Source organism: Osmerus eperlanus, chromosome 17 (genome assembly GCF_963692335.1).
Source record: "Osmerus eperlanus chromosome 17, fOsmEpe2.1, whole genome shotgun sequence".
NCBI lineage: Eukaryota > Metazoa > Chordata > Actinopteri > Osmeriformes > Osmeridae > Osmerus > Osmerus eperlanus.
Window position 1 is genome coordinate 4,143,725 of NC_085034.1, and position 21,742 is coordinate 4,165,466.

Genomic DNA, 21,742 nt, shown 5'->3' on the forward strand with positions numbered 1-21,742 from the left:
TGAAATATATCCATCTTGTTAATGATAATAACCTTTAATGAAACATTATATAATATAGTCTTTCTAACATTGATGGATTGTCTTCAAGAGCTTTATTAGTTTGGTCAATCAAAAAGCTAGTGTGTGTGTGTTTGTGTGAGGAAGAGAGAGAGCGAGAGAGAGAGAGAGAGAGCGAGAGAGAGTGCGAGAGCGAGAGAGAGAGAGAGAGAGAGAGGAGAGAGAGAGAGAGAGAGAGAGAAAGAGAGAAAGAGAGAAAGAGAGAAAGAGAGAGAGAAAAAAAAATAACATAATCTTCGGGAAGCGATAGCTTTTCAATGACACCAGTTCAATTTAAAGAACAATTCCTCATCAGTAGTGTATCTGTGTTTTTATTTTGCTTACTCTGTATCGATACGCAAAGTAAATTAATTACTGTTCTGTAAGAATTGTGCTAATCTCTCTCTGGAGTGATGCACACTCTGTGTAAGAAGTAGTTGGGGTCTTTGAAACAGCACTTATCTTTCCTGTGTATCCCGACGGTTTGTATTTAAACGCACAAACAATTCAAACAGCAAAATAAACAAGTACGCTATTGATTTCCCAGAGTGCAACAGACCGCTTATCTCTTTCGCCTCGCGGTAAGAGCTGACAGTTTCCTCATTAAAAATGAATTGGATTAGCATTGCATTGAATGTGGGGAACACACACACGTCGTACAGAGGGGGGGAATGCTGTGGAAATAAAGGGTCAGAGAGAGGAGGATCACACAGGAACCTTGAGAGACAGAGAGAGATAGAGGGTGTGTGTGTGTGTGTGTGTGTGTGTGTGTGTGTGTGTGTGTGTGTGTGTGTGTGTGTGTGTGTGTGTGTGTGTGTGTGTGTGTGTGAGAGATGGGAGGTGCGAGGGAGAGAAATAGAGAGGGGCGAGAGAGAGAAATAGAGAGGGGCGAGGGAGAGAAATAGAGGGGGCGAGAGAGAGAAACAGAGAGGGGCGAGGGAGAGAAATAGAGAGGGGCGAGAGAGAGAAACAGAGGGGCGAGGGAGAGAAATAGAGAGGGGCGAGAGAGAGTCACAGTGTTGGTGTTGAGGTGTTAATGAGACATTGATCACAGCTCGCAGATGGCATGATGAAAAACTCATCTCTTTCTCTTTCTCTCTCTATCTTAATGTTTTCTCTCTATATATATCGCTCTCTTTCTCTGCCTTTCTCTCTCTCTGCTTTTCTCTCTCTCGCTGTCTCTTACCCTCTCCCTCCTCTCCTCTTTTTCACGTCTGTTCTGTCGTTCCTCTGCAGCTGTGGAGGACAGGAAGCTGTTCATCGGGATGGTGTCTAAGAAGTGCAATGAGAACGACATCCGAGTCATGTTCTCAGCATTCGGACAGATTGAGGAGTGTCGGATCCTCCGAGGCCCAGACGGACTCAGCAGAGGTGTGTGCCCTCGGGCCCGTCTCCATCCGTTAACACACACACACACACACAGTCTCACACATACACTCTCATCCCAACCCCTGACCCCTCACCCTGCGCCCTTCTCCCCTCAAACAAGCCCATCCTATCTCCCCCCCCACACTTCCACACACCCCATTTCTGTCCCTACCTCGCCAGGCTATCATGCACATCTGAGCACCTTGGAACGTCTGCAGAACAGAAGAATTAACCTGAACACATGCACTTACACACAAATTGAACCTGACTCTGCTTCACCTAACCCTAAAATGCTCTTAACCAAGCTTTCTATTGGAAAACCAACTAAACATTATTGGTTATGTGAACATTAGTGATATAGTTAAATACACGTGTGTAGTAGACAAGGACCTGCCTTCTACAGGATAGAACAGTCGTACACACATCGACTGTGGTCAGTCTGCAGGTAACCTTACAAGAAGCTCCACACTCCTTCCTCTTCCCCCCCTTCTCCCAACATCCTCCTTCCCCCACGCTTCCCCCACCGCTGTCCTCCTTCCCCCTCCCTGCCCCCCTCCCTCTGTGGTCTCTGTGTGGGAGGAGATGGGGGGAGCCCGGGGGGAGGGGGGGGGGCGGTCCTGCCAAACCAAACTGTCTGTCCTGCCGTCACACAGAGCTGTCACCTGTCAGTGTCACTCAGGTTTGGCTGTTGCTGTCGGTCATGTACCTTCTCTGTGGGTCTCACTGTTGTCATGGATGTGACGACTCTCGATGTTGATTGTCTTATTTTTCTCTGTACGCCTCTCCTTCCTTTCTATTCTCTCTCTTCTCTCGCCTCACTTTTTCTTCCTTTCTCAAGGTGCCCTCTAGCCTCCTCGATCTCATCAACGCACTCCCTCCTCCCCCCCAGTCCTTCACTATCCTAGCATCCCCTCTCCCTTCTGTCTTTCTTGCTCTCCCTCTCCTCTTCTCTCTCTCTGTTTCTCTGTCTCTCTGTCCCTCTCTCTCTGTCCCTCTCTCTGGCCTACACTGTCCTAGAATACACCCCCGCTCATCTGTCCTCTATTCAGCCATCTCGCATCTAACTCCTCCACACCCACCCTCCTTCCTCTCCCGCCCCCCCTCCTCCCCTCTCCTTCCTCTCTCTCTCTCTCTCCCTCCCTCCCTCCCTCCTTTTTCCACTCATATATTTTATCTTCTTGAATAACACAATCTCACGGGGCTATCCCTCCTTCGCTTCAAACACAAACCAACAACAGCCGCTTAGCAACACGTCCAGCCCAGTCTGGTCCGTGGTGCGGTCCAGCCAGTAAACAAGAGTGCCAGGTTGCAGATATTTAGGCCTTCAAGTGGGTCTGTCTGACGTCCCGGAGGCCCAGGGTTCCAAGCTAGCGCAGCACAGTGCACACTAATAAAGCTCCATATCAATCAGAGCCCAGCTAGCGCTCCAGAACTCGCATCACCAGCCCAGCTATTAATAACATATGGATCAGACCACTGGTGGATGGCAGGGGCCTGGGGATCTACCCTACTTTCATTAAAGGACTGTTCTCCTTGTCGTCACAGACAGAATGCGGCCCGTGAGGTATTTATAGGTGCAACCCCGTCCCGTCTCCCCCAGGAGAGTAGGAAACAAGACTTGCGATGCGACGCAAACAACTTTTTTATCAGCTTTTTATCAGGCTTTCGTGTTAATTGATTTGGCATGGAGGAGGAGGAGGAGGAGGATTAGGAGTGCGATGGAGAGGAGGAGAAAGACGAGCAGGAGAAGAAGAAGGAGGTTTAGGAGGAGGAGACGGAAGAGCAGAAGGCGAAGTCGGAGAAGGTAGACACGGGGTACAGCAAAGAGGAGGAAGAGGAGGAGGAAGAGGAGGAGGAGGAGGAAGAGTGAGGAGGAGGAAGAGGAAGAGGAGGAGGAAGAGTCAATAAGAGGAGGAGAATAAGGAGTTTAAGGAAGAGCAGCAGGAATAGTAGAAGGAGAAGTGAAAGGAGGACAAAGAGGATTAGGAGGAAGAGTCAAGTAAAGAGGAGGCGCAGAGGGGAAAGAGTTGTAGAAGTAGACGTTGAGGAAGATTTTTTGGAGCCGTTTCGGATGTAGAGAAGGGTGAGCCATGTTTTGAGGGCAGAAGGCTGGGTGGACTGTATGGCAGTCCACCCTGACTTCCACGTCACCAGTGGTGACGTGGAAGTCAGGATCCAGTCAGGACCAGTCTGGCAGGTCAGCCCAAACGGGCTGCCTCCCTGGTACTGAGCAGAACTGGGTCGGACAGCATAGACAGAGGACACACCAGGCGATCAAACCCATCTGAGAGGAGCCCAAGTTACTGTAGATGGATGTAAGTTTAGAACTTCCAGCCCAAAGTGGAGATCCTATGACCTGAATGAACGGATGTCGTCAAGTCCGTGTCTGGGTTTTAATGAAAGGGTCATCCCCATTCCTGTCAGGTTTACCCTAGAGAACAGAGCAAATCTTCATTGAGGTCTCCAACCCTAACCCACACACTAGCATTCCATGTTCTGGGTACTCGGTATAGTGCAGATCACGTAGGGCTACTAGCATCCTTTACCCTCCACCCAGTTCTATCAGCAGGGTGACAGGACGCCAATTCATAAACCTGTCTCTTTAATGCATCTGACCTTCACATCCTCCTCCTCCTCCGTCCTTCCTTCCCTCCCTCCCTCCCTCCCTCCCTCCCTCCCTCCCTCCCTCCTTCCTTCCTTCCTTCCTTCCTTCCCTCCCTCCCTCCCTCCCTCCCTCCCTCCCTCCCTCCCTCCCTCCCTTCCTTGCTTAAACATCGCTTTTCACCGCACCCTTTCTCTCACACTTGTCTACTCTCTCTCTCTCTCTCTCTCTCTTTCTCTCTCTCTCTCTCTCTCTCTCTCTCTCTCTCTCTCTCTCTCTCTCTCTCTCTCTCTACTCTCTTTCTTCTCTCTCTCTCTCTCTCTCTCTCTCTCTCTCTCTCTCTCTCTCTCTCTCTCTCTCTCTCTCTCTCTCTCTCTCTCTCTCTCTCTCTCTACTCTCTTTCTTCCTCTCTCTCTCTCTCTCTCTCTCTCTCTGTCTCAATTTTTGTGCCCCCAACACAGTCATGACAAGTTGATTTTCCGACTTTCTGTGCCAGCTGCGTATATGCACATGCATACAGTATGTGAGTGTGTGTGTGTGCGCGTACGTGCGTATGTGTGTATGAGCACATGTGTCTGTGTGTGTGAGACGTCGACCTGGGGATGGCTGTGTGTGCTAGGCTACGATAAAGAGAATTGTTGAAGCACTTCTCATCATCTCTCTCACCTCCCCTAGTCAGAAACCTTCAACCTAGAATAACCTCTCGAGAAAACCAAAACAAGCCAACACCTCTCAGTATCAACAAAAACCTGACAACGTTCATGACATTTGTTCACCATTGATTGGATGAAAAATATTGTCAATTAGCGTGTGGAAGGGGAAAGAGATCCTTAGGGAGAAAACCTACACCCCCACAAGCCCCTCCCTCTGGAATTACTTCATTTGAGCTGATTTTTATGTGATTTCTATGGAGCTGCATTCTCCATCAGGCCCCGGGGACTGTCAGTGCCCCCCTCTTCTCTCTAATCCCCCTCCCCCTCCCAGAACAGGAGAGAAGGATGAGAGAGGAACGATAGCTCAGGGGCATCTAATCAGATACGCAAAAACAAGCCCAAACGAATTCAAATCGCTTTCATGCAAATTGGGGTGATTTACATTGTGGAGAGAGAGAGAGAAGGGGGGGGGGGGGAGAAAGAGAGCGGGAAAGAGAGAGAAAACAAAAAGAGAAGAAGACAGAGAGAAAGAAAGATGGAAAAAGAGGGAAGGAAAAAGACAGACAGATAAAAGAGGATCTTACTCAGGTGTAACTAATTCTATCTTTGCATAAGAGCAAGACAGCCATACAATGAAGAGATGGATAAAAGAGAGATAGAGAGATTGAGAGAAAAGCGCTTCATCCACCTTATTTCCATATTAAAGTCATAAACAGCCATCCCCATTGGTTCACCCCCAAGAAAAAATCTAAATGAACCAATCAAAAGATGTGCTGCTGATTGGACAGCATGTCATGACTGTGGTTGGGGCTGGGCGTGGTCGTCATGACACTATGCCTGTTAGCTGTGGGCTGTTGTTCCTTAGCGACTGAGAACAATGTTGTCTTGCCTGTTTAGACGTTCTCTGTAAAATCTCTGTTTTGGGTTTATAACAACGACTTGTCCAACCCTTTTGTCTTGTTTTGTTTTTTCTTGTCTCTTCCTCCTCTTCCTCCTCCCTCTCCTCCTCCACCTTTCCTTATCCCCAATGTCCCCTCCCTTCCTGTTCCCTCCCTCCCGCCATCCCTCCATCCCTCCCCTCCCTACAGGATGTGCGTTTGTCACGTTTTCTACCAGGGCTATGGCACAGAATGCAATCAAAGCCATGCACCAGTCTCAGACTATGGAGGTACTGTACCCTCGCCCTTCCTCTGCTCTATACCCCCTCTATCTCTTTATCCATTCTCTCTATCTCTCTCTCCATCTAACTCAGTCTCTCTCCATCTCTCTCTCTCCATTGTTATCTTTCTCTCTCTCTCTCTCTCTCTCTCTCTCTCTCTCTCTCTCTCTCTCTCTCTCTCTCTCTCTCTCTCTCTTTCTCTCTCTCTCTCTCTCTTCTCTTGCTCTGATATTATCAGTGCTGTAACATCCTCATCCAAAATCTCAAAGTAGGACAGAAAGGAAAAAAATCACCCCCCAACTTTTACACACTGAAAAGGACACAAACGTAACTAGAGTTCCCTCCCAGTCCAGTCCTGTCTGAATCACTAAAGCCCCTGTCTATCAGGCCGGTACATGGGCACCCCTGTCTATCAGGCCGGTACATGGGCACCCCTGGCTGCCACAGACAACACCAGCAAGGACCCCAGATCCCAATGAGTAGTCTGTCTCCGTTAGATATGACAGGCAGCTTTACAACATTTAGACAGGACCCCCATCAGTCACCCTGTGACCCTATGACCTCCATATTGTCATGTTTCCAACATTTTGATACCCTTGTCAACATGGAGCTGGAGATGACAGGACTGGGATTGGGAGAAAATGACAAGCCTCGCGTGTGTGTGTGTGTGTGATAATTACATACTGTATCAAAGGCAGAGGACCATTGACACTCACCCCAGTGACCCTCCCATTATAGATGATCATTATAATCATCCCTTATTGATGGGCTTTGACCCTGACAGGAAGAGTGCTGTCTGTAGTTTGTGACTTCAATGTGTGTGTGTGTGTGTGTGTGTGCGCGTGTGTGCGTGTTTATGTGCATGCATGTGTGCATTTGTCTGTGTGCGTGTTTATGACACACATATTATCCTGTACACCTTCAGCAATACGGGTGTTTAATTCCTGTTTATTTGAGTTATCCTCACTCTAAGCAGTCATTCAGCACAAGGACCAGAGCAGATCTGTGTGCTATCCCCAGCTTTTATCACACACACATAAAGATCCAAACAGGACACAGAGAATATGACTGCGGACAATGGTGGAAGTGCTTCATTTCCATCTGAAAAACATGCTGTCTGACTCTGGGCACATAAATTGCCACATCCGGGGGTTTTTTATGTTCCCCAGTTTGCAATTTAAAAATAATTACTTTGGGTCCAAAAGAGAGGTTGGTAAATAGAGTTTGGTTATTGTCTCGTCTCTATTGGCCCCAATGTCTTGGATAGGGGGGGATTGTGTTTGTGTGTGTGTGTGTGGGTGGGTGGGTGTGTGTTTTTTGAGAGGCAGGGAGAAAGACCTATTCACTGATGGCCTTGTCACTGTCAAATCCATTCTCATTATGTTCTGACATTCAGGACTCAAGTGCACACAAACACACACACAAACACACACACACACACAAACACCCACACGCCCAGACACTTCCACACAGACACACGCACACCCTTGTTGTGAATGTCAGGGCATAATGAAAGTGGATATGACCTAGACAGGTAATTCACTTGAAAGTGTACACACACACACACACTGTTGTCAGAGTGTCGAGAAATAGGGCAGACTCATTATGTTATATGGTGTTGTTCCTGTGCTGTACACCAGCTGATGAGAACCTGTGTTCATATTATTCATTCTCTCTATAAAGGCTCATTTGCAGCTCCCTTTACCGCATGTCCCTGTCTGCTGTGTCTCACCAATCCTTCTTCTTCCGGATGGACAGACTGATGGTTCACGCACAAATCAGTACAAACACAATATGAGTTGAAGTGCTTCCAGTGCTTGACCAAATGCACACTATGTTATATGAAGGGAGTAGATGGGTGGACAGATAGACTGAGGGAAATAAGTATTCACAGTAAGCTTGTTGGATCAATCAGAGTGTGTTGTTGTTTGCAGGCCCATATAAGGCTGTAGGATCCTCATGTACCTCTGACTACAGACAGAGCTGTCACCGTCTGTCAGTACTGATAATAATCACCATACTGAGGTCTACTCCTCCGTTAAGTATATGGAGCATTATACTGGAGGTGGTTCGGACACACAGAAGCCATGTCATATGGTCTCCATGGTGAGAGAGAGGCTGTGTGTTTATGTCAGTGGTTAAACGTATCTATGAAATGCTCGACACTGGCGTATGACAGATCAATTTTCAGGTGTGTGGGTCTTTCTTCCTCCGTATTTATGTGTGAGAGAGGAGGTCTCAGTGCCAGTTAAATGAGAGAGATGTGGAGTATATTTGCTGTCCACGGTTGTCTAGGGGAGTTGGTCTGGCTCTTCGTTTATCTGTGTTCAGAGGGAGCGAAGAGGCGCGCAGGCCTTCTGGAGGGCACGTCTTCCACGCTGAGTTTCATGCAGTGGAGATTGCTTCCCCTCTCAGACAAAAGGAGAAGCGCGTATGCAGGGAAACCCACCACCAGCATCTCTGGAGTGAAAGCCCCCTGCCCCTCCGCCCCTCTCCCAGGGCAGAGCTCTCATTCTGGGCTGCGTTTCCCCGGCCTGCTGGGTGTCAGCTGGAGTAATGAGATATTTAGCGGAGAGAGAGAGAGTCCGTCTCCAGGGGAATCGGCTCCAATGCCAGGGCCCCAGACTGACACTTTCCTCCGAATGCAATTCTCTCCTTTTTTATCTGGGTCTCGTCAGAGTAAAGAGAGAGGATGAATGCTGGAGATCGAGTAAATATGCCTGAGCTGCTGTCAGCCCAAAGACATGCTCATCCACCAGATGAAGTCAAGTCCACAGAGGCCGGTCGGGTCTCATCATACACACACACACACACTCGCCATTTAGAATAGCGATGTGTTGAGGACTAGTGATGGCAGATAGCAAACCAAATCCCCTCCCCAGTTAACTGACTCTGAAACTCGCCTCCAACTAAATGTAGCAATCAAACGTTTTTTATTCTCCCGTGGCACATTGCCTTTGTTTCTGAAGGTTTAGCCCCTAGTTAAGCTTTGATTGCACCGAGTGGAATGATTTGATATGATAGAATATGTCTGTTTAAGCTTCACTGTCTGTTGCCCTTCTCTGTGGTTAATCAGTGCTGCTTTGTCTTTCATGTTATGGCTCTGCATGTGTCCGTGTGTGTGTGTGTGTGGGCGTGTAGGAGTGTGTACTTGTATGCACGGATGTGTGCGTGTCTTCACGTTTGTGATGAATATGCCAGCCCTGTCATCAGAATATTATTCCTGTACAGAAGCATTCACACATACAGACACACACAGGACACATTTATCTCATCAACTTCTACAGAGTTTGTGACAATTCGATCGGATCTTTTTATTCCTTCAAATCTCTCAGAATCTCTTTCTCATCCTCCTCTTGGTCTCATCTCCCCTTCTCTATGACCATCGCTCTGTTCTCTCTCTCCCCCAGTCTCCTCCTCCCACTCCTGCTCCCTGTCTCCCACCCCATATCCAAGAGGTGATGAAATAGTTCTAGAACTCAGGAAATCTCTTTCTGGGGGAAAAAAGAGCCTTGTGGACAGTCAGATAGCTGAGCCCGGAGGTGAATGCAGGCCCACGGGGCTGGTGTATTCTCATGTTCTGGTGTCTGGCGCATTGTGCATGCATCTCCGAAGGCACACCGTAGTAACGTACAATAGTTGTTCTGTGAATGCCTGAGACTAGCCCATAGGATAGGACCCTCTCATTCAGGATGTTAAACCTGGTCTCTCTCTCCCTCCTCCCCCCTCTACCCCTCCCCCCCCTCGCAGGGCTGCTCGTCCCCCATCGTGGTGAAGTTCGCCGACACGCAGAAGGACAAGGAGCAGAGGCGTCTGCAGCAGCAGCTGGCCCAGCAGATGCAGCAGCTCAACAGCGCCACCACCTGGGGGAGCCTGACGGGCCTGGGGGGCCTGACCCCACAGTATCTGGCTGTAAGAGGACCCTCCGCGTCGCCCACCCCTTACTGCAGCCCCGCAGCCAACGCAGCCGCCGCCGCAGCAGTCAGTTGCCCCCCACCGCCCCCACCCCCCTCCCCCCCCACCCCCCACTTTCACCACCACGATCGCCCTTACCGCCCTTGTACTCCTCCGGAGACACCCACCCCCCCCCCATTTCCCCTCTTTCGTTCTTATTCTCTCCTCCCTTCCCTCCTTTTTTAGAATGTCATGGTTTTATCTTTTCTTCGCTCGCCCCCGTCCCTCCCCTGTTCTCCTCCTCCTCCCCAGGGGGCGTAGCCGTACCAGGATAATGAGGCCTTTGACTCAGACAGGGATCTGGGTTCTATGGGTGGGGCCAGTCATCTGATCCAATCGAAACTCCCGTGGGTTGGAGGATCTCTATTGGGTCAGATCAATGATTGATGTTTCGGTGTGTCCTGTAAGGGTTCAGAGGCCTCATTCCCCACCTCTCATCAATACTAGAATATTTCTGAACCTCCCCTTTTCACCTCATTCTTGGAACATTCTGCTAGTCCACAAGACCTGATCCCCTGCTCTCTGCTCACTCTTAAACCTCTCCACTTCTATCCCCTGCTCTTAGTAAACCTTTAAGAACACAATCTATAATAACTACTCTCTCTAAGCCCCTCTCAACAATACCAAGACTTTTTATTTTAGACTTTAAAACATGTACATTTTCTGTTGATTTAATCCTTTGAGAAATTAGTTTTTTGAGGAATGCTCACAGTGTTCTATTTTTGTCCAGGAATTTTAATTAGCAGATTAAAGAAACCATGCCTAGCTTCTCCCAGAGACAATTAGTTGGTCACATATTCGCTTACATGGAGAGATAAAACTGTGGTTGTGGGCATCTAGTTCCCATGTTGTTACATTCTCAAGCTCTTTATAATAGCTAACACTGAGACCTAGATAACATTGTGTTTAAGACACGCAGAATGCATTTTGAGTCTTTGAGTCAATTCACTGAGTCTCTCCCTCTCCTCTCTCCCTCTCCATCTTCATCTCTCTCACTCACTCTCTATCTCTCTCTCTCTCTCTCCATCAGTTGCTGCAGCAGGCGACCTCCTCCAGTAACCTGGGAGCCTTCAGTGGGATTCAGCAGATGGCAGGTGAGTGACAGCACCTCTCGCAGCAGTAGACCTCCGTCCTCCTCACAAGCCCCCTCCCCGACAGCCAGCCCAGGGGGCCCAGCCCAGGGGGCCCAGCCCAGGGGGCCCGGCCTCGACCTGTCCCTGGTGGTGTGCTCACAGCTCTGAAAGGGAAGCAGGGGGTTGGTCGTTCTAGTGCTTCTTGTGACCTCAGGAGATCATCCGCTGGATGGCGGGAGATGTCATGGCGGGAGATGTCTTGGTCAGATTGGATCCGTGCGGCAGGAGATACGGTTGATCTTTGGACAGAAGCAGGAGGGAGGTCGAGGGAACAGAGGTAGAAAGGAGACATGAAATCGAGAACCGATGGAATCTGGGCTCCGATAAGCCTACGCTGCTCACTGGCGCCACCTACAGACGTGTTTCATTTGGTCCTTCTCATTCTGCACTCAATAGATCTCCACCCCGCTTCCCTCCATCCCTTTGTTTCTGTACATGTCTTTCCTTTCTCCTCTCCTCCTCCCTTTCTCCCACACATCCCTTTCTCCTCTCCTCCTCCCTTTCTCCCACACATCCCTTTCTCTCCTCGTCTCTCCAAATCGGCCCCTTATACCGCCCGTCCTCCCCCTTTTCCTTGCATCCTACCCCTACTCCCTCTCCTTCTCCCTCTCTCTCTCTCTCCCTCTTTCCCTCTCTCTCTCTCTCTCTCTCTCTCTCTCTCTCTCTCTCTCTCTCTCTCTCTCTCTCTCTCTCTCTCTCTCTCTCTCTCTCTCTGTGGGTGCTCAGTAAGCTGTCAGCTCTTAATTGTGGGCTGTTTAGCTGGCTGACAGGGAGAAGCAGAGGGGAATATTTATAGCCACAGTAGCGCAGGAGTAATTGCCGCTGCTGAAGGAAAGAAATGTATTATAATAATAAGTGCAAAACTCAACGGATTTCAAGTAGAAGACTTGTGTTGCGGTGAGGAAAATGATATACTTAAAAGCAGCGAGCCCTGGGTGGATGGTGCTGGATTCTCCTTTCCAGAGTGGTGGAGCGGTTATGGAGAGCTTGTGGGCTTCTCCAGAACAGTGAGTGTCATTTTGTCCAGGCGTGCTATCTCTGGCTCAGTGTGGGCCTCTGACGGTTCTCTTACCTCAGCAAAGGGCCGTTTGAACATTTTCTCTCTCTTACACACACACACACATACACAGATAGGCGTTTAGGGACTTGGAACCCAACGAGGAATGGCGAGTGCATTCCCGGATCCTGTTGGCCTTCCATCTGTGGCTCGGCGAGCCAGGGAGCGAGAGAGCCAGGAAGCAAAAGAGAGAGCGGGGGAGAGCGGGGGAGAGGGAGCGTTGGTGATTGGCAGGAGATGTGAGGCATCTGAGTGACATCTGGTCCCAGTCTTCAGCATGAGAAGTCACAGAGCTGTGAGAGGCTCAATTACCCCAATGAGCATCAATTAGAGGCAGCCAAGGCTGGGCAGCTCAACCATAGGGCTACACTATACAGTCCTGTAAATACAAACCCATTGATCTACGCCATGCAGCCCTGTAAATACACAACCAAAGGGCTACAATACACACAACCTTTAAGCCCCCCCTTATATCTCAGTGTGGTTTTGTCTTTGTTAAACTGTGTGTGTGTGTGTGTGTGTGTGTGTTTGTGTCAGGGTCTAAGGCTAAGCTAACCACTAAGGATATGCTGATTGAGTCAAACATTCCAGTTTAATGCAGGTGTATGTAGTGCTGTTGTCAAGGGAAGATTAAGTGTCGTTACACTATGGTTCATACAAGCAAGGTAGCCTTTGTGTGTTTTTCTCAATATCTTGATCAACACCTAGAGTTCTCAATGATTTGTGGAGGCTGGTAGGGAGTCAGTTGGCTGAGCGGTGAGGGAGTCGGACTAGTAATCCCAAGGTTGCCTGTTCGATTCCCGGTCATGCCAACTGACGTTGTGTCATTGGGCAAGGCACTTCACCCTACTTGCCTCGGGGGAATGTCCCTGTACTTACTGTAAGTCGCTCTGGATAAGAGCGTCTGCTAAATGACTAAATGTAAATGATTTCTCATGCAGATAAGAGGTCATCTCCCCAGACTCCCTCTCCTCCCCTGCCTCTCTCTCCTCTCCCTCTCCTGCCCAGCCTTCTTTTCTCCCCCTCCTCTCCTGCCCCCCAACTCCTGGTCTCCAGCCTTCCCAGCCTCTCCCTTGTCCTCCTGTTCTCTGCAACACACATGCTGTGAGCAGACAACCAGAGACAGCTGGTGGAAGCAGACTTGTTGTTTTCTCCGCACAGACGCTGTCCTCAGCACTATCTCTGTGATTCACACACACACACCTCCTGTCAAAGCAGGTCGTCACGGCAACCCCGGAACGGAACATTCTGGCCTGGTTGCTCTGGTATTACGAAGAAGAAGAAGAAGAAGATTTCCCTGCACTTTAAAACTAACCAATCAGAACTCAGAGCTACCTCCTAGTTGCTCCAAAACCTATGCCCTGATAGGCTCTTGCGATATTTAGTCGAACGATGCTGCTCTTATTGGGCTCCGCCCAGAATCGTGAAGCGACTCTCCAAAGTATCAAGCAAGACATGATCCTGATTCTTCTGCCTGGTGTCTCATATATGTGCTGTGTGTGTATACGTACAGTATGTTTGTGTGTTATGTTCATGGTACTGTATATACATTCAGATTGTATATACGACACATACCTCACATTGACCAAGTGGCCTTGCACCTCTCTTTTACTGGGCTGTTATCCAATTCAAGCTATGGACAAGCTGATAGTAGTTAGTGGCTGAGAGCCACATAAGGAGCCACACAGTTCCTCTTGTCTTTGTCACTCTCGAAACACACACACATTCACACACACAATACCTGGGTGAAAGGTTTACACAGAAGGTGTTTGATAGCTGTAGTTTCACCACCGCTCATAGGCTGGCATGTTGTCATTAATTATCCTTAAGGATGACCCCATATGCTAATACCACAGAGCTAATTCCTGATGAATCATAATGGCACATGCTTGTGCAGGCGGTAGTTGCTCGCTAAAGCATTATCCAGCATGTCTGATGGTTGGGTGTTCATGGATGCTATTATCAGGATGAGCTGTGGTCTAGCTCTGACAGTCGCTCACCGTAAACACACACACACACACACACAGGAACTTCCCCTCAGCGATCCAACCGATGAGGAACTGAAGCCTCCCTCTTCAGGAAGGCTCGACACACGGTTAGCTCACGGTCATCTCGCGGGTCGTGTCGCGATCAGGGTGCGGTCCAGCCTCCGCTCCCCAGGTTTGACACACCCTCTCTGGCTCCTCTCTCCAGGTATGAGTGCTCTGCAGTTGCAGAACCTGGCCACTTTAGCAGCTGCGGCGGCGGCAGCCCAAAGCTCAGCCAGCCCCTCCAACGCAAACCCCCTGTCCTCCAGCGCTGTCTCCCTCGGAGCGCTGGCCAGCCCAGGTAACGACGCTACAGAGGGGGGTCAAACGCGGGGACGCCTGCCTCCTGTCCTACCACCACCACCGCCGCCACCACCCCCTTCATCATCACCGCCACCGCCATCATCCCAGATACCGCCATTCCTATCTCCATGGTCCTCGTCGTCATTTTCGTCGCGTCGCACTCCGTGGTGTGTGTTCGTCCGCCATCTTTTGCTCTCGTGGCGCCGTGTTTTGTTTTTTTTTGCTCCCGTCGTTCATCTCCGTGGAGATCCCATCTGTGTTGTTTGTGTGCGTGCGTGTGTTGCTGTGTTGTAACCTGACTTGTGTGTGTGTGTTCGCCTCACTTCACCAGCCCAGAGAGAAACAGGAAGTAAAGGAGGGTGGTGTTGTGTTGGGGGCTGTGTGTGATCTGCTGTGCTGTGCGGGGCGGGGGCTACCTCTGTGCTTTTGTAACGGAGGTCAGTAAAACCAGGTCACACGGAGACTTACTTTTTCATCTCTCCCTCAGCCTGACACGTCTATTTCTTACCTCCCCCCTCCATTCTTTTCCTCTCTTACTTGCCTGCCCTATCTTTCAGTCTCCACTGTTCCTCACAGCCCAGTTCCTGCAGCCCTGTTTAGACAGTGCTGCTGTCTGTTTAGGAGCAGTCTCCTAACACAGCACAAATAAAAGCATTCTGGTTTTCTCCTCTTGTAAACCCACAATGCTTCTCAACACTGTTTGTCTCTGCTGTCGGCAGGCTGTTTTACCATCTCTCTCTCTCTCCCTCCCTCTCTTTGTCACTCATTCGCTCCGTGAATAGTGCGTGTTCAAGTCATGCTCAGTGTGAAGGAATGCTGTGACAATCGCTCTATTTTCTAATGACAGCAAAATGCCATTGTAATTTCCTAGGAATGGCTGCCTGTACGGTGCAGTGTTACACCTTTCCATCTCATTGCCTCTGTTAAAATCTGTCCTTATATGTATATCCTGTTTCCCTTCTTCTTCGTTTTACCTATACAGCCTCTACTGGTGCTGTTTTAGCTCTGGGTTTTATAGAGGGGAGAGATAGATGGGAGTTCCAAAATGGTCACTCCCCTGACACAAAGTATTTTGTGAAGGGCAACACACAACCACCCGCATAGCACATGACACACTTTGCAGCACTTTGGCATGTTGTTGTATGTGCAGACGTATATGTATAATGTATTTTGTGTGCGTGTCATAAGTGTACGTTTGTGTAGTCGTGTTTGTTCGTGTATTTTTGAGATGGTTCAGTCTTGACTAGATACTCAGGGAAACATGTAGTGGTCCACTGTGGTCCTCTTGCTTGTGCTCTTGGCTGCCTGCCTGTCTGTGTGCTTTGGATGGTGGTCTCTCTTTGGTCGTCTCTCACAGCCCCGGTGCTGGACTTTCATCACCAGCACCACGCTGACAAGATCCTGTTTCTGAAAAAAAGACATCCAAGTCCTAATCTTGATAGCTGTGTCCTCACTGCTGTGTGTTTCATCACGCTCCACTTATAGGTATATGTCTGTGTGACCAAGATCACGCCGTCACTTTCTGTCAGTTTTATCAGCGGCTGAATGAGGCCAGATCTATGGGGAGAGCAAGGCTGTGTGTCTGTATGAAGAGAGCTCATGTTGCTCCTAGTCACCATCTTGGGTTTTCTTCTCCTAACTAACGTGTTTGGGTTTTTTTTTGTCTCCCACTCTCCCGCCCTCTCCCTCCTCTACCCCCCCCCCCTCCCCACATCTCAATTTCCTCTTTTCTCCTTTTTCAATCTGTTTCCTCTCCTCTCTCCTTTGCCTTCTCCGCACCCTCTTTCATCCATCTTTTCTCTTCTACGATCCTCCCTCCCTCTTCCTCTGCTCCCCCTCTCATCTCCCCCTCCCCCTCCTCTGCCTCTTCCCACTAGCGGGCCCCACAGCTGGCTCCAACGCGGGCGCCATGAACTCTCTGACCTCTCTGGGCACACTGCAGGGTCTGGCTGGCGCCACCGTGGGGCTCAACAACATTAATGCACTAGCAGGTAGCGTCAACAGTGAGTATTCATCCTCCATCAGGCCGCTCCACCCATCCCACCCTCTCCTCCACCACCCTCCAGCCACACTGTTAACCGAGACACGCTCAAACAAATGGAGATGTCACTTTGACTGACATACATCATACACATCATGCTATGTGGATGTTGTGCATTCATTTAGTAGACGATTGAATCCAAGGCGACATACTGTCCAGGGGAGATTTGAACCTGCAATATCTTGATCGGCAGACGAATGCTCTACCACTGAGATATACCCCTCCCGCTGACACACACACATAAGTAGCAAGGCACAAGAACACAAAGTTCTGGTTTCTTGAACTCACCCAGCATGATCTAGACACAGACCACACCCAGAATGTCTAGACACAGACCACACCCAGCATGTCTAGACACAGACCACACCCAGCATGTCTAGAGACAGACCACATCCAGCATGTCTAGAGACAGACCACACCCAGCGTGTCTAGACCCAGACCATACCCAGCATGTCTAGAGACAGACCACACCCAGCATGTCTAGAGACAGACCACACCCAGCATGTCTAGACCCAGACCACACCCAGCATGTCTAGAGACAGACCACACCCAGCATGTCTAGACCCAGACCACACCCAGCATGTCTAGAGACAGACCACACCCAGCGTGTCTAGACCCAGACCATACCCAGCATGTCTAGAGACAGACCACACCCAGCATGTCTAGACCCAGACCACACCCAGCATGTCTAGAGACAGACCACACTCAGCATGTCTAGACCCAGACCACACCCAGCATGTCTAGAGACAGACCACACCCAGCATGTCTAGAGACAGACCACACCCAGCGTGTCTAGACCCAGACCATACCCAGCATGTCTAGAGACAGACCACACCCAGCATGTCTAGACCCAGACCACACCCAGCATGTCTAGAGACAGACCACACTCAGCATGTCTAGACCCAGACCACACCCAGCATGTCTAGAGACAGACCACACCCAGCGTGTCTAGAGACAGACCACACCCAGCATGTCTAGAGACAGACCACACCCAGCATGTCTAGAGACAGACCACACCCAGCATGTCTAGAGACAGACCACACCCAGCATGTCTAGAGACAGACCACACCCAGCGTGTCTAGAGACAGACCACACCCAGCGTGTCTAGAGACAGACCACTGGTGTGGTCAGACATCTCCCTGTGTCTGAGTGTCCATCCACACCCTCACCCACACCCTCCACCGCTACCTCACCCACTCCATCTGCTGCCGGGTTGTGTCACGGGTTATGCATGCAGATGTGTGTGTGTGATGTCTCACTGTGTTTTACTGTAGTGTGTGTGTGTGTGTATCTGGGGCTCTGTGGTCTTCATCAGTGTTGTTGTGACAGCAGAGTCTCACTGAGACCAGATCTCCACATTATTCTCTCCTGACCTTTTCTGTAGCAGCGTCCAGACCAGCCTGATCCGCAGCGTAAATCACCGGCCCCCCACACCCTCTCACGCGACAGGAAGGCCACACGTCTCATTCTGCCCCCTCCACCCGACCCCCCCCCCTTCCTCATTTAAGCACATCTAGCTCTCTAATTGAATTGCAAAGGTCACCGGTGCAATTATTCCTGAATAAATGAGTGACCTATAATTTCAGAGCGGCCTGTTGATCATTTATTTCCCTCCTTGTCCGTCCCACGCCATGACGCTGTGTCCAATGTCGCTCCGACCCTCATTAGACCCCCCCCCCCACTCTCTCCCCCCCCACCCCCACTGCCCCTCTGCCCTACAGTGGAAGGACACTTTAACCAGTGTGTTTCTCCATGTTTGACCTTTCCTCTATACCCCCCCTCTCCCGGCTCTGCCCTGATGTTGTGTGAGTGTAGCAGTGCTCTGATAGCTGGTAATGGTGGTGATCTGTCTGGGTTCCTGGGAGGTGATAGAGAGCGATAGAGAGAGACAGAGAGACAGAGAGAGTGATGCTGTGGAGGAAAAGGCAGTGTTGGAACTCTTGGAGCCCCTCGTCAGCTGTGCGGCGTGGATGCTAGGCTCTGACGGCACCTCGGAGCCTCTGCGCGTGGTGTTTGCGTGTTGTGTCCGTGGGGGAGGGGCATGGAAGAGCGTTGTCGTAGTGATCCTTTGACGGCTGACTGCTTACTTCTGCTGTGCTGTTTTAGTGTGCATGGTCAGGTCAGGCTACTCATTCACCTTAATGTTTTCTGTTTTGATGTGTGTGCGTGCGTGCGTGTGTGCGTGCGTGTGTGCGTGCGTGCATGTGACATGATGTTATGTAACATTGGTGATTATTGTATTTACCTTGTCCTTGTATTCTTTGCGTACAGTTCTGTCCTTGAGTCTGTGTGAGGTTTGTGTACATGGTTGTGTTTGTGTCTGTGTGTGTATGTGTGTGTGCGTGTGTGTGTATGTGTGTGTGTGGTAAACACAACCTTAAACAGGAGAGCTAATGAGTAAGTGCGTTCTTCTTTCTTTATTGTTGGGTTTTATGTAAAGTTGCTCAAATGCTCTCAGGTATGGCGGCCCTGAACGGAGGCCTGGGCGGAGCGGGGCTGACCAACGGCACAGCGGGCACCATGGATGCGCTGACGCAGGCCTACTCAGGGATCCAGCAGTACGCCGCCGCAGCCCTGCCCACCCTCTACAGCCAGTCCCTCCTCCAGCAGCAAGGGGCCGCGGGCAGCCAGAAGGAGGGTCAGTGTCAGGGTAGGAGGGGGTGAGGGGAGGGGAGGGATGCGGGAGGGGAGGGGGGGGGGGGGAGTCGAGGGGATGAAGGGTGGGGGGTGGGTGATGGTGAAGGGATTAAGGGTGGGGGGTGGGGGGAGGAGAGGGGATGAGGCATGCGAGGTTGAAAGAGGTGGATAGAGTGTTGTCCAGTACATAGGGACATCCATACAGACGGTCAGTGTGAGACAGGAGTGCATGTGCAGGAGGACATGAGTCATCAACTGGCATGGAAAAGTTTTCTGTATATCTAGCAAATGAGGATGGAGGAACGGGTAGTTGGGTCTGAGTGTGTGTTGACCCTGTCATGTCCTGCCTGTGTGCTGCTAGGTCCTGAGGGAGCCAACCTGTTCATCTACCACCTGCCCCAGGAGTTTGGGGACCAGGACATCCTTCAGATGTTCATGCCTTTTGGAAATGTGGTCTCTGCCAAAGTCTTCATTGACAAACAGACAAACCTGAGCAAGTGCTTCGGTACGTCAGCATCGACACTCACTCTTAACATGTATGACACAGATTAACTAAGCGACAGGCACACACATGCACATGTACTCTCTCTCTCTCTCCTACTCGTTCTGTCTAAATCTCTCTCTCTGTGAATCCCTCCCTCAGGCTTCGTCAGCTATGACAATCCGGTGTCGGCGCAGGCAGCCATCCAGGCCATGAACGGCTTCCAGATCGGCATGAAGAGGCTGAAGGTGCAGCTGAAGCGCTCCAAGAACGACAGCAAACCCTACTGATCTTAGTACTATAGGGCCCATCAGCTCCCATGTTAGCACAGCTAGGGTAAGTCCCCCGACCGACCAGCCACGACCTCTACACCGGGACTAGGGAGGGGGAGGGAGGGGGAGGGAGGGAGGGAAGGGGAGAGGGAGGAGGGACCACCCATAAACACCTGAAGGGGGATCCAAACTTTCTTCTTGTTTATTTATTTGTAAAAATATATATTTTTTTTTTGCTTTTTTCCTTTTAATTAGCAGTATTATTTATTACTCTTATGGTTTTGTTTGATATTTTTTCACATGAACGCTTCCATTACCGCCATTATTTTGTAATATTTTACGATGGACGAGTAGCTATCATGGGTAGCTTTTTTTCATTTTCTTTTTTTTTGTTATTGTGTAAAAAAAACTATTACATTTTTTTCTACGTAATTATTTATACTACTGAGAACTTAGTGGTTTAAAAACAGGAAATATGATTTTCTTTTCTATTTTTTTTTGTTATGAACCTGAGGCCTGAGGAGGCAGTCTGTAAGGGTTCAAATGTGGCTCCGATATGCACACAACCTTTCACATCCTGGTGTTGGTCACAGGCTGCCGCTGCTTCTCTTACCCCTCCATGCCTGCTGACACCAGGGAGCAAAGGGTTAAAAAACTTAGTGGCCTCTCACCTGTAGTCAACGGCAACTTCAGCCTGCATACATGCTCCTACTAAACACTCTAGTAATGTCTTATTTATTTATGTGGACAACATTTTTATTTCACACACACTGACAAAAAAAAAACTATTACTTAATTACTTAATTGTTTTTCTGGGTCAGATCACATTGGTCTTTGTTGAAAGGAATATTGTGTAGAGCATTTACAAAATAACATCCTGAAATTGAGGAAGGCTATAAAAATATGTTTATGGGCAAGGGGTTAACTGCGAATACTTGAGTCTTGAGAGAAAAAGAAATTAAATTACAGAAAGCCACAGGCCTGTAAATTTTATTTGTAAAAAAGCAGTTCTATTTTTATACAAAATTTTTACTGCCTCAGAAAAAAAAGGATTTTATTTATTTCCTATTGTTAAGTTATTGGACTCCTAAAGTACAGATTCCATTAGAGTAGAACCTTGTTGAGAAGTCTTGTGGAATTCGGATCTCTAGAGTTCATGTTCCTATAGCAGAACCACGTTCACACCACCCTCCGCCTCTGCCCCTCACCTCCTCACTCTCTGTCTGTGCATCACATCGGCCTGTAAGACGTTCCTTCTCTCTCTCTTTTTCGTGACTCCCCTCTCTCTCTCTCCATCTGTAGTGGGACTTAAATCTTTCCTTGCGTTCTGTTTTGTTACGTTATGTTTCTGTTTGTTTGTACAGTAAACTATAAATAGTTTCTCCCAAAAGGCCATCCATCTTCCTGATGGATATAACTTTGGGCGCTGTGTGTGTGAGAGTGTGTGTGTGTGTGTGTGTGTGTGTGTGTGTTTGTGTGTGCGAGCGCGTGTCTGCATTGTTGCTGTTGATGTTAATCCAAAACATATATTCTTTTCTACAAAACAAAAACAAATTTAAGAAAAAATTAATAATGGCCAGAAATGTGGTGAGTGGTGTTGTTGTTATGGTGGTTTACGTTGGTGTTGTTGTTGTATTGTTGATGTTGTTTGTTGTTCTCCTGATTTAAATGCTGTAGCGGTGTGGTGCCCTGGCTCTCTGTGTGTAACTCTCTCCTCTCCCCTGTTTTCTTCCCCTAGAACCCATCTCCATGCCTGTTAGCCTCATCGTTTGCCTAGCATGTCTCCGTGGCGTCAAAACAAAAACAAACAAAAAAGTCTCATCGTCCGTCATTGTTTTCTGATGTCTTTTCTGAGCTCACCTGATCATAACCTGGTCTCTGCCTACTGACCCTTTTGAACTTTGAACTTAGCTTGACCTTTCGGACATTTGTTTTGCATGTGACCTCATTTAGAACTGTTTTTTGGGAGGGCAGGGAAAGGGGCATCAGGGTTGAGGTAAGGGGGGCAACGACGGGAGG

General features: G+C 49.3%; 1 protein-coding gene across 15 annotated transcripts in view; it reads left to right on the forward strand.

The window, feature by feature from the left end:
• celf2 (cugbp, Elav-like family member 2) overlaps positions 1-21,742 on the forward strand; it is a 73,492-nt gene extending 51,750 nt beyond the window's left edge. Inside the window, exons 6-15 of one of the 15 annotated variants that reach the window (XM_062483074.1) lie at positions 1,273-1,407; positions 5,748-5,827; positions 9,569-9,799; positions 10,803-10,866; positions 14,156-14,290; positions 16,182-16,295; positions 18,774-18,983; positions 19,332-19,475; positions 19,614-19,787; positions 21,462-21,742. In XM_062483074.1, coding sequence (XP_062339058.1) covers positions 1,273-1,407; positions 5,748-5,827; positions 9,569-9,799; positions 10,803-10,866; positions 14,156-14,290; positions 16,182-16,295; positions 18,774-18,983; positions 19,332-19,475; positions 19,614-19,741 — 1,241 coding nt within the window. In that variant the 3' untranslated portion in view covers positions 19,742-19,787; positions 21,462-21,742. The remainder of the gene's footprint in view (positions 1-1,272; positions 1,408-5,747; positions 5,828-9,568; positions 9,800-10,802; positions 10,867-14,155; positions 14,291-16,181; positions 16,296-18,773; positions 18,984-19,331; positions 19,476-19,613; positions 19,788-21,461) is intronic. The other 14 variants (XM_062483075.1, XM_062483076.1, XM_062483077.1 and 11 more) reach the window with 14 other exon arrangements.